This window comes from Asterias amurensis, chromosome 4 (genome assembly GCF_032118995.1).
Source record: "Asterias amurensis chromosome 4, ASM3211899v1".
In the NCBI taxonomy this organism is placed as follows: domain Eukaryota; kingdom Metazoa; phylum Echinodermata; class Asteroidea; order Forcipulatida; family Asteriidae; genus Asterias; species Asterias amurensis.
The window spans coordinates 4,046,964-4,058,722 of record NC_092651.1 but is presented as its reverse complement, the minus strand read 5'-3'; the positions used below and the strand labels follow the sequence as shown (position 1 = coordinate 4,058,722).

The window sequence follows — 11,759 nt, the reverse complement described above, 5'->3', positions numbered from 1 at the left end:
AAAGTGTTTAAAAAACCGAGATAAATAATTGAGAGGGAAGTGAAATATTATGGGACCACAAAGAATGAATACTGCCCTCTATAGACCTGTCAAATGGAATTATTTGCCCCCAAATGAAAGGGACAATTTTTTTATGTGAACTAAACATTTTGAGTCTTCAGGTTACTTTTAATGACATTCCTTCTTCTATAAATTGGGTCATTGTTGAAAAACAGATGAAATTTATCTATTGTATGTAATGTAGGTGGTGGGTTGTCATAGTTGTTTAAAGGAACACGTTGCCTTGGACCGGACGAGTTGGTCAAAACAAAAGCGTTTGTAACCGTTTTTTATAAAATGCATATGATTGGAAAGATGTTTTAAAAGTAGAATACAATGATCCACACAAGTTTGCCTCCAAATTGCGTGGTTTTCCTTCTACTGTGCGAACTAACATGGTCGGCCATTTATGGGAGTCAAAATTTTGACCCCCATAAATGGCCGACGTATTAGTCGACGAGTTAAAAGGAAAACCACGCATTTTCGAGGTATGTTTGTGTGGATCATTGTATTCTACTTTTACAACATCTTTCTACCCATATGCATTTTATAAAAAACGGTTACAAACGCTTTTCAAAGACCAACTCGACCGATCCGAGGCAACGTGTTCCTTTAAAGGAGGGGTAAATAATAGGTACTCTTTGGTAAAGTTACTTCAAAATTACTGACCATAAAAACTTCTTTCCTCCATGGTAAGAGAAGCAGTGCAGCTGATGATAATTTATAAATTTTGAGATACAATTACCTTCGAAGGAACATGGTTTTATAGAGAGGGACTCAAAACATTTCAATTTGAGAAACATTTCATGAGGTTGTGTAGCCCAGATAGTCTTCCTGCATGGACCTCCTGCACCAGCAACAAAATCCCAAAAATTATATCAGCTTTTGAAATGAAATTTTCAGAGATAAGTTGTATTGTATTCATATAGGATTACTACAATTGAACGATCCAAAAAAGTCTACCCTTATGCATTTGTAAAGATTCCCTAACTGCACGGCGATAAAAAAAACGTGTATTTATAACTGTTACATATGAGAAACAAAAAAGTCAATTAACACAACAAAAATGGTATCATAGTGAAGCAAGTTATTTCACAACCATGACTCATAGTTTTTATTAATATATTTTTATAAATAATATTGTTCTTTATGCTACACTATTTAAATATTCATGGTTGACACATTGTACATTATTGAAAACTTATTTGTTTAAAGCTGTTTTTGTGGTGTTTTTTTTTTTGCTTATTTGTATCTTGTATCTTTCTCTCATTGTGTATTTTTTGTTCTTTTATGCGCTTAGAGGCTTTTTGCGCTTTACAAATACTATTTTTATTATAACTTTTATTATTAAAACCAATGTGTAGCAACATTAATAAAAAATAACCTTTTCAAAAGTTTCTTGTGAGTCTTTGTTTGCTGGTAATTGCTTTATAAATTGATTCTAAAAAAGAAATGTTTATAATTCAGGCCGGTTAACAAACATGAAATAGCCACAGGACTCCAAGCCTGGACTTTCCACAATCTAGACCAGAGCACAATTTCATATTTTGCTTAATAGCTTTATGATATGTAAAATGTTTCAGGAAACTAGTCATAAATGGTACAAGTGATGTGGTATTTTGGATCGAAACCTTCTTCTGGCAAAAACTATTTTAAGCAGCTCTATGAAATTGTACCCAGTTGTCTCAAACTTAAACCCCTAGACCCAGTGGCATTGATGCCCTCAGCCAAGCCATCTACCCCTAATGAGCTCAAAGAAACCTATGAACATTGATAAACAATGTATAAAACTATAAAACTATATTTGACATAAATAATACTCTTATTTAAAGTCACCTGGAAATATAATTTGTTTTCTTTCAAACATAAGAGTATATGCTTACGAACAATAAAACAATTTTTTTAATAATTGTTTGTCACGATTTATATGTTTAAAAAATATATAAAGTTGTTTGGGGGGCTGACTCCGCCTACCCCTTTTGTGACGTCAATCGAGGCAGACTTTACCTGCAATGCGTGCAGTAAACACATGTGCAAAGTACATGTACGTCCAAGTCGTGAGTTGGTACATTTCAAAAAGTGTTTTTCTGCATTCAGCAGCAATACACCTGGTCGGCATTGCCGGAAAAAAAACAATTTTTTTTTTTTGAAATGTACAAACTCACGACTTGGTCCGTACATGTACTTTGCAATTGTGTTTACTCTACGCATTACAGGCAAAGTCTGCCTCGATTGACGTCACGAACAGCGCCCTCTCGGGTCAGAATCTACTCTTAAGTTTGTAAATAACATAAGAACTGATTTTTTAAAACCTTAGTTAACTGTTTATTCACATTCCACTCATCAAAACACATATATTAGTGACAAAAGCTTTATTTTGAAAAAATACCACTTCCAGGTGACTTTAAATCAGTCTTTGAACTTTCACATAAAGCAGGTTTTAAATTGTCTACTTTATGTCTATTTCTAATATATATATTTTTCAATATAAATTTTTGATTGTTTTAAACCCATATACACCAATGTGGTAGCACTGTATACTTGGTACTTTCCCCGAGTTCTGTGAAAAAAAAATCACAGGCAAAAAATAAATAAAACACAATTCAGCCTGTACTGTAATTAACTGGTTTAAGTATAAAGGCCCACAATAATAATATTTCTTTGTTCTTAACTGCTACCACCCCCCCCCCCAATTTCGTTTTTATTAAGATGTCTTATTACCTCTGGTTAGTCTCTTAGCTCGCCAAATGACGGGAGGCTTTTTTGAACCCTTTACTTGGAATGCCTATTCAGTTTCTTATTTTTGAATTTGTCTATGCAACTGTACCTGCTTGGTTTTTGACCAGTGTTATGTTCGGCGCCTTAGAGCATGTCAATATGATTAAGGCGCTTTATAAGTTTTGGTATTATTATTATTATTAATAATACCCTAACAAAAGTGAATAGTACTAGTATCCTCAGCAGCACACATTAAGAGTTGTTTACAATCGCCATGGTTACAATCTCTCTATCTCATTGGCTGACTCATCAGTCTCCTTCTCATTACTCATCTTTAAGTCGGGAGGTATCGAGACAGAACTCTTAGCTTGATCCAACTCATCTTCATCCGGTATCCGTTTCTCATCCCTTTCAGTTTGAACAGTCTCCTCATCACTTGGTTTACACTCTTCATCATCGACCTTCAACAACGAGCATGGAGGCACCAGTTCATCAACAGACTGGTCTTGATTCAGTTCTTCCTTGGCATCGACCTTCAACAACGAGCATGGAGACACCAACTCATCGACAGATTGTTCTTGATTCAGTTCTCCCTTGGCAATCGCCTCACCATCGGTCTCGGGTTCCGGTCCAGTTGTCTCAGGAGGAGGTGTTGGGACGCGAGGAAGGATGGAACGTGCCTCCATGATGAGGCGCTTAATCCCCACCATCCATTGAATCACCTAGCGAAGGAAGAAGAAAGTGTTTTTCATACGTCAATCTTACGGTAGGTAGGATTTCAAACTTTGCATGGCGGTACTGTAACTAACATGACTAAAAGAGGTTTGTGGCAACACCATGTGAATATCTCCTTTTGAGTAGTGTTGGTTCTGCAAAGAGCCGGTGGTTGACAACTCAATGTCCAGCATTCTCGTGAAGACAATCAGAGCATACTGATTGAAACGTTGAGTCAATAACCACAGATTCTTTTTCAGAACCAACACAATCTCCAAAACTTGAATCCAAGTTTCTGACTGTCTGTCAGCAATGATTCTCAGCCCTATTTCAGCTACTATTTCGCTAAATATTAAACAGCATTCATTTTTATGGAAAGGCATACTAGTTATCCTTTCCAATGGGAGACGTTTGGACAGTCCTTTGTCACAGTTCTCGCCAGTAGTGCGCGTGCTCAGACCTACATACGCATGTGCGCAAATGCTCAGAGCCACAAAAAATACAGATGGCTGCTACAGCCAGCATCTCAAAAGTCTCCCATTGAGCAGAATCAAACACATTTTAGAATGGAGGAAGTAGAAATTTTTTAAGCATTACCTCTGATACAAAGTCAACCATCAAAGATAGGTGGACATCATGAGCTTTGCTGTAATCTCTCTCAGATAGAGCTGTGAAAAAGATCATTCAGTTAACATTAAAGGCACTGGTAATTACTATTAGTAATTACTCAATGGTAACAAGCAATGGAGAGCTGTTGATAATATAAGAACACAGGTTTTTTTTCTTCTTCAGGAAATCTGATAAATAAGTTTTCACTTTGAATTATTTTACTCCTTGTATTTGTAAATTACCAAGGCTGGTTCAAAAACAGACTTGTCTAAAGGAAAACCTGTGTTTTATTATACAATCTTCATTAGTCATTAAACTAACCTTGAGATAGTCTTGCCATCCGCTGCTGTACAGCCTCAGAGAGCTTGCCAGTGTTCCAAGCCGACTCTAGTACATCTATCTTTCTCTTAATATCATCTGCAATGCGAGCCTATTTAAAAACAATCAAATATTAACAACGACACACTCAAATAAACATATAGATAGTAGGGTATCATAGCCGGGTGGTTAAGAGCATCAAATTCAAGTTCTGGTGGTTAAGTCATCAGCGTGTGGGTTCGTTGCACTTGTGCCCTTGAACAAGATACTTGAATTGCTTCTCTTCACCCAGGGGTATAAATGGGTACCTGCGAGGGTAGAGGTTGATATTGTGTATGAAAAAGCCTTTGGAGCTCTACGGTTGCCTAGGATGTTTACTCCACAGGGAGCTAAGAAAGATCAAAGAAAGGCTATTGGCCCAATGACCAGGGCACTAATGTAAAGCGCATTAAGATGGTTACTGTGAAATGTGCTATATAAGAACTAGTTAGTGTTATTATTTATTATATGAACTTCTTTCAAACCAATGATTTAAACTTCATGAGAAAAAAAATGAGGTTTATAACTCATCCTTATTTATGAAATGAATACCTAAAAATGAAAATAAAAACCTAGTTAGAAATAAACTTCACCTTTAATTTTTCACTGCAAAGTTGAAGCACACTTCTCAGTTTAGCCACAGAAGTATCACAATCACCATCTGATAGTTCTAGGGGTTTATCCTCTTGAACTTTGACCTCATTTTGACCTTCATTTGACCTTATAGCGGAGGTAGAACTGTGCACAGTCGATGAAGGCGTGAATGGTATAAGAGGAGGTCCAGAAGGACCTGTGGGGGGATTGGTAGCTAGGCATGGATGGATTCCTGTTCCTGTTGTGATAAAGAAGAGAGAGCAAAGGTTTATAAATGTTGAGTTCTCAAATACTTGACTTGACTAAAACCGTGTTGCCATTAGACTTTTTCTTCTGCTGCAACGCGGAGATTTAGCGTGACTGGCTTCTTCAGATCAATCCGTCTCCATCCCACTCTGTTTGAAAGTGGAATTTGGAAATCTTCCTAGACTTGATCCTTCCAGCCAATGGTAGGCGTCCTCATTGGTGTGGTGTGATGATGCCATAATCAAACCCCTTATATATTTCAAGTTAGTTCTTGTACACATTGTGTATCCCTAAAAAGTTACATAGTTATTTTGGGGAGTAAAACAGTCTTTTGAATTATTCCAACTTCCTTCCAAATTATTCCACTGTTTTTATAATTACCTGCTGGAGTTGGTGTTTTACTTGTATAACTCTGATGTACTCCGACCCGTTGTGTGAGAGGATTCTTTCTTGTCGAGGGCTGTACCTTGCCGTCCGAGTTGTAGAGAAACATCGGTGGATCATTCCATCCTCGATCCGGATTTCCTTTAACGACAGTCATAGAATTAGAAGTTAAAGTGTTTCAATTTCGTTGTAAAATACTTTATTTCGGATTTAAGATAACTCTCTAGGAAAAGGTTCCGTATGGCGGCGCCACCACTTTTTCATTCGATATGAAATAATATAGTATTTAATTTACCTCAATGAGATATCCCTTTTTGTAAAAATTAGTGAAAAAGTCGTGGCGCTGTACGGAAAGTTACCCACTCTCTATTTGGTATTAATATTAAACTTATGTCATCATACCCCTTCTCAATACATGTACACATTGGATTGGATGGTGTGATGTGTGTCCGAACACCTACCCCATGCTAGTTGCTGTTGTGCCCCTCCTACCGTGTCCTCCTCCTTGCCGTATGGGGAGGAGGGTTATGAATATCGCAACTTACCCCTTGTTTTAGTTGCAATAACGTAACCCTGGCGGCCGTCTGGAGGAGGGTTACGTTATCGCAACTACCCTTGTTTATGCTAACCCCAATGCCCCACCCCACGGGTGTAAGTGTTTCATTATGCTCATTTGTTTACGAATGAATGATGGACATGTAGGCGGTTATATTATTAATAATAATAATAAATATATGTAGAATAATAATATTATTAATCGTAATATCCCTTTTTAATTTTACTTGGTTGGTAAACAAATAGAAATACAATTTAGCATTTCAATTTCATTTAGACAAAATTAATGGGAAATATTAAAAAGGGGGCCCAAAGTTTGTTATGACATTGACAGCTCACTCATTGTACCCCATCCTAGGGCAGGATCCAGTGGACATATTTACATAAACAATTTCACATTATTTGTTTGTTGTTTTCACTTCAGTTCAGTAAAAACGTCAACGTGGCCACCCTCTTTATTTTAATTTTTTTTAGTTCGGTTCGGTTGCAAAACTTATTAAGATTTTTATTTGAGAGGACGGACGGAAAGAAATGATCTTTGCGGAACGACTTAAAACAATCATGTCAGGGTTGTCAGTGTCAGTGTATCACTTTGTCACTGTCTAGTGTCGGTGTCAGCTGTCACATTAGTCAACCACTCACCCGGTCTAGTCTCCGCCATCTTGAATTTGTTTTATCCTCTTTCACCAAAAAAAAAAAAAAAAATCAGTTTATTTTAGTTTCCTCCGTGATTTTAATCAATTTAGTGAGATGTATCATTATCTTACTTCAACAAGCATGATGAAACGCTTCCTGCTATTACAAAAGAAAGCTTATTTTGTGGATTTGTCCACTACTGGATGGAATTAGACCCAGTAACTGGGGCGCTGTACTCCTTTTCAACAATTTTTGACTTTATCTGTCGTACTAGCGCCCCAGGGAATGGCACAGAATTTTAACGAATACCCAGTTTTTCGCGACACCCAGCCACAAAAAATGCCTCAAAATGACAAAAAGACCAAACAAACTAGCTCAAAAATCGCCTACTCTATTCTCGATACGTCTAGGATGTAACATCAGGCATTTAATTGTACTCACAATCATTTTTTAAACTCCAAATCGATGATTTTTAACTCCGCATCGTGGAGCGATTGACAAGTCTGCGATTTTCGGATGTGTATGGTAACGAAACATGGCGTCGCGTTGTGGGTGGATGTCCATCAACGGCTGTTTAATGCTACACTTGTTACAGGCGTTGCAGCGAATGCTATACATTGTACACGGGGATGGGTACAGGCGCTGCAGCTAGCGAGTGCCCACGTGCGTTCAATCATGGTCAACGTAACTTACACGGTGCCGGGTTGTTGGAAAATTATCAGAAAGGGGGTGAAAGGTTCTCAGAAAGGGAATATTGTCTGAAAGAGGGGATTTTTCTGGTCATCGCCCCCCAAAAAAAAAGAAAAAAAAAAAAAAAAGGGGGAAAAATATGATAAATAAATAAAAACCGCTGTACTTCATCTAGGCCTACGATTTTTGTGCATGGTTAAATTGCTTCTTATAATGTTTAGTGCTGCCAGTGTCACTGTAGAATTTTTTTTTATTTATTTATCATCTTTTTTCCCCTTTTTTCGTTTTTTCCTTTTTTTTGGGGGGGGGGGGGGCGATGACCAGAAAAATCCAGACCAGCAGACTTCATCCAGAACCATCCAGCTTCATCCAGCAGACTTCAGACCAGAAAAATCCCCTCTTTCAGACAATATTCCCTTTCTGAGAACCTTTCACCCCCTTTCTGATAATTTTCCAACAACCCGGTACCGTGTAAGTTACGTTGACCATGATTGAACGCACGTGGGCACTCGCTAGCTGCAGCGCCTGTACCCATCCCCGTGTACAATGTATAGCATTCGCTGCAACGCCTGTAACAAGTGTAGCATTAAACAGCCGTTGATGGACATCCACCCACAACGCGACGCCATGTTTCGTTACCATACACATCCGAAAATCGCAGACTTGTCAATCGCTCCACGATGCGGAGTTAAAAATCATCGATTTGGAGTTTAAAAAAATGATTGTGAGTACAATTAAATGCCTGATGTTACATCCTAGACGTATCGAGAATAGAGTAGGCGATTTTTGAGCTAGTTTGTTTGGTCTTTTTGTCATTTTGAGGCATTTTTTGTGGCTGGGTGTCGCGAAAAACTGGGTATTCGTTAAAATTCTGTGCCATTCCCTGGGGCGCTAGTACGACAGATAAAGTCAAAAATTGTTGAAAAGGAGTACAGCGCCCCAGTTACTGGGTCTAGGATGGAATAATAAATTACTTCACAACATGTGGCCAATCAAGTTTTGCCGAATTTCCAGACGGTGCGATGTGGACATGGGTTTAATAGATTATTGTTACTCCTTTGTTAACAGTTACTAAAATGATATAATTAAAACAAAAACTATAATAATTTTTAGTTTTTAATACCCAAACTATTATTTAGATAATTTTAGACATTTGTTGTAAATTAAAGTTTAACAAAATTGCATTGTTGGTATAAATTGATGTTTTTATGGTTATTTTGTGGGGGTGTCATGGCGGTAAATTGAACAGCATTTACATTGCGCCCGTCTTTGCGCTATTTTGCGCCTAGCATTGTTATAATACCGTTAGAAACTTTGGGCTCTAAAAAGAATTGGCCGCGCACAACCGGGTGAGGGCGCGTTCAACGTGTGCCTTCTAAATATAGAAAAGGTTTGTCATTTTGGTGTCGTCTCAAAAGTGTTGTCGCTTAAATTTGACCACGTCGATATTCCTAAAATTTCACATGAATTTGAGGAAATGTTGGCAACATTTATGGTACATTTTGTGCAACGATAAACAGCCGTAATGATGACATTAACTTTGTTTGCGAATCCAGCGCCCCTTGGCGTATGGTTGTGCCTGCTGTTGTGTGTGATATCGAACGGCCAACAAACGTCAACTTCTTCGGAACAAAATCAAGGAATACGCTCCCGTGTGAAATTAACAGGTAGGCGCCTATGCGGTATTTTCCCGACATTTCTCTGTTACAATTACTAGTGTAACCTTGTTGAGTGTTGTGTTCATGCATAGTTTAAAAGCCTGTGACACAATGGGATTACATGTCTCGGTAAAGTGGTTTACTTGGTTTATTTCTGTGCTTAGGACTAGTTAGGTCTGTTCAAAATTTGCTTTTTAAATTTAAGTTTTTGCAGAATATTTCAAAAACATGAATGATTTTCTCATCTTAGCAGTTGAGCTGCATACTATTATTATTACTATACTACCACCAAACACCAGTCACAAATGTACAAAATATTAGGCGGTGGCATGGTACTTTGGCTGGTAACCGTCAGTTAATCTGATTCTGATGAGCATAATATTAATAATCATGTTCTTAGCTACTGGAGTTTTTATGTTGTGCTTATTATAGGCCTAATAATTAGAAATAAAAAAGCAGCAGCCATGGCAGCTCCGAAGTAAGTTGCGATAACGTAACCCTCCTCCAGTGGCATTGGCCGTCGGGAGACTTACGTTGTCGCAACTACTCTGAAGTTTGGTCGTGGGTTGGTGAACAAAGTCTCAAAGAATAAACGTTGATATCCTGGTGTCGTGGGTTTCCAGTGGTAGGATAACAGGAAAATTGTCACACAATCATTAACTTTATGATAAAAAAAATAAAAAAAACGTCTGTCTATCGAACTAGACCCAGTAACTAGGGCGCTGTACTCCTTTTTCGAAATTCTGACATTCTCGATTGTACTAGCGCCCCAGCGAATTTTTTAATGAGTCTGAGGTGAAGCAACATTTGGCTGTCACACAAAAATGACGGAAATACCCAACGAATTACCTTCAAAACTGCCTACCCTCTCCTTATGTTTAAGATGCATTACCAGGCATGAAATTGTACTCACCGCAATTTACAGTGGTAATGCATGCACGACATTGGAGCGACGTCATGTTTCCAACACTTTCAGTGGTTGGTATTTTATTTAGTATTCAGAAGCTAGCGTGCAAAATAAAAAAAAATCTCATTCAATTTTAAATATTATAAAACATGTATTAAAATTTTGTCCTAAGACATAGAATCCTGAGATATTCGTATTGGAATTGGCCAGACTAGTTGAAGGTCCTGTGTCCCCATACTCAAAGCAGGCCTTTGGCTGAACACAGAATTTTGAACTCTAACCCAGCTACCTGGTCACTGCATGTGAGCGTGCACTCTCCATGTACACAGTATTTTTTCCTGCACGGTATATGGAGATTATTTTGAAGTATAATCTATTATATTTCTTATACATAGCACCTGGTAAATGGTTTACTAAGTGCCTTGGGTGGCATAGTTGGCGTGTGCGTAAAGCGCTCGCCTCTCACCAAGGTGACCCTGATTCGATTCCCGGCCGGGGCCATATGTGAGTTGAGTTGTGCGTTGGTTCTCTGCTGTTTTCCAGACCATCCAGTTTTCCTCCCTTGGGGAAAAATCAAACACTTTCGATCTTGGCTGTGCTCCGTGGTCATAATGGGTCGATGTGGCTGGCAGCCAAAGGCACCCTTGCATGCCTGCTTCTCGAACACGTTGTAGCTGCGTCCTTCGTAATTCAGCTCTTAGCTTCGAGTAAGGATGATAAGCCCCCAAAATTATATGCTGTGATTAGACCAGGAACACCAAAGCGACACAGTCCCTTTAATAGGGTCCCAAACTGCCTACAATGCAGAACTGCGCGTGTATGATTTAAGTCGACAGCTTTTGGGGAAACTGGCCTCATCGGGTACTGATAGAGGTATATATGGAACGGAGTGTGCGATTAGGTTGGTAAGGAGTGATATATGCAAGCTTAGTAAGTTAAGAGGGAGCAGCTGTACATACTGAGTCGCGATGTGTCTGCTTTTAGTAGACTGCTTCGGGGGGAAAACCTCACCGGGTATACTGAAGTGGTTGATGTATTGTGAATTGCCCTCATTGAAGTTAAAATATCCTACACTTCTGAATTGCTTTCCTTTTACACAGAATGTTCCCCAGGTGACACAGTATGTCAACGAGACACTGAGAAAGATATGCAAGGCATAGAGGCCATCAAGTCCATTCACAGACAGATTGATGATGACCACAACGGCAATGTGGATCTCTCGGAAAGCGATGAGGTAACTATTGGATCAATACTCAGTGTTATGTTTGATAATGAACTAACTAGTCCTGGGCGACTAGTGAAATTTACTCTTCCCCTAGTCACGCCTCAAAGAGTCCCGACTTTGACACTAGTCAAGACTAATTTTTAATTCCCAAGATGTATTGCAGCATAATGTTTGCCGAAGGCGCAAGTAGTAAAATTCACACTGAAAGGATTGAAGGATTGTGACACTGATGTCTGATTGTGTTTCGTAAGTAAGTTATATTGACCCTGTGAGCGACAAAATAAGTTCACAAAGTAGTCACGACACTACAGGGCCCAATTTCATGGCTCTGCTTACCGGCGAATTCTGCGCTTACGATCACGATTCCCCACTTACGTGCAAGCGCCGAATTTCTGCGCTAGCCTTGTAAGCGTAGAATGCCTAGTAA

General features: G+C 38.7%; 2 protein-coding genes across 7 annotated transcripts in view; one reads left to right on the top strand and one right to left on the bottom strand.

Annotated features, from left to right (window-relative positions):
- Positions 1-1,159: 1,159 nt before the first annotated feature.
- Positions 1,160-8,571, bottom strand: LOC139936590 (steroid receptor RNA activator 1-like). Of its 5 annotated transcripts, none has more exons than XM_071931431.1 (7): positions 8,517-8,571; positions 6,859-6,896; positions 5,659-5,802; positions 5,031-5,269; positions 4,402-4,510; positions 4,069-4,139; positions 1,160-3,479 (listed from the first exon to the last, which is right to left on the bottom strand). In XM_071931431.1, the coding sequence occupies exons 2-7, from the start codon at positions 6,875-6,877 to the stop codon at positions 3,036-3,038; spliced, it is 1,026 nt and encodes a 341-aa protein (XP_071787532.1). In that variant the 5' UTR covers positions 6,878-6,896; positions 8,517-8,571; the 3' UTR covers positions 1,160-3,035. The 5 variants fall into 5 exon arrangements, with proteins under 5 accessions (XP_071787532.1, XP_071787531.1, XP_071787533.1 ...); XM_071931430.1 differs by lacking the exon at positions 8,517-8,571 and adding an exon at positions 6,941-7,056 and having other exon boundaries at positions 6,859-6,903; XM_071931432.1 differs by lacking the exons at positions 6,859-6,896; positions 8,517-8,571 and adding an exon at positions 7,294-7,808.
- Positions 8,572-8,934: 363 nt separating this feature from the next.
- The window catches only part of LOC139935696 (stromal interaction molecule 1-like), a 63,521-nt gene continuing 60,696 nt past the window's right edge, over positions 8,935-11,759 (top strand). For both annotated transcript variants that reach the window (XM_071930232.1, XM_071930231.1), the window contains exons 1-2: positions 8,935-9,209; positions 11,208-11,341. In XM_071930232.1, coding sequence (XP_071786333.1) covers positions 9,068-9,209; positions 11,208-11,341 — 276 coding nt within the window. In that variant the 5' untranslated portion in view covers positions 8,935-9,067. The remainder of the gene's footprint in view (positions 9,210-11,207; positions 11,342-11,759) is intronic.

Coding starts and splice junctions, on each gene's coding strand:
- LOC139936590 (XM_071931431.1), bottom strand. Junction 5,270..5,658: donor TAAAACACCAACTCCAGCAG/GTAATTATAAAA, acceptor TTATCACAACAG/GAACAGGAATCCATCCATGC. Junction 4,140..4,401: donor GATGGCAAGACTATCTCAAG/GTTAGTTTAATG, acceptor TCTTTTTCACAG/CTCTATCTGAGAGAGATTAC.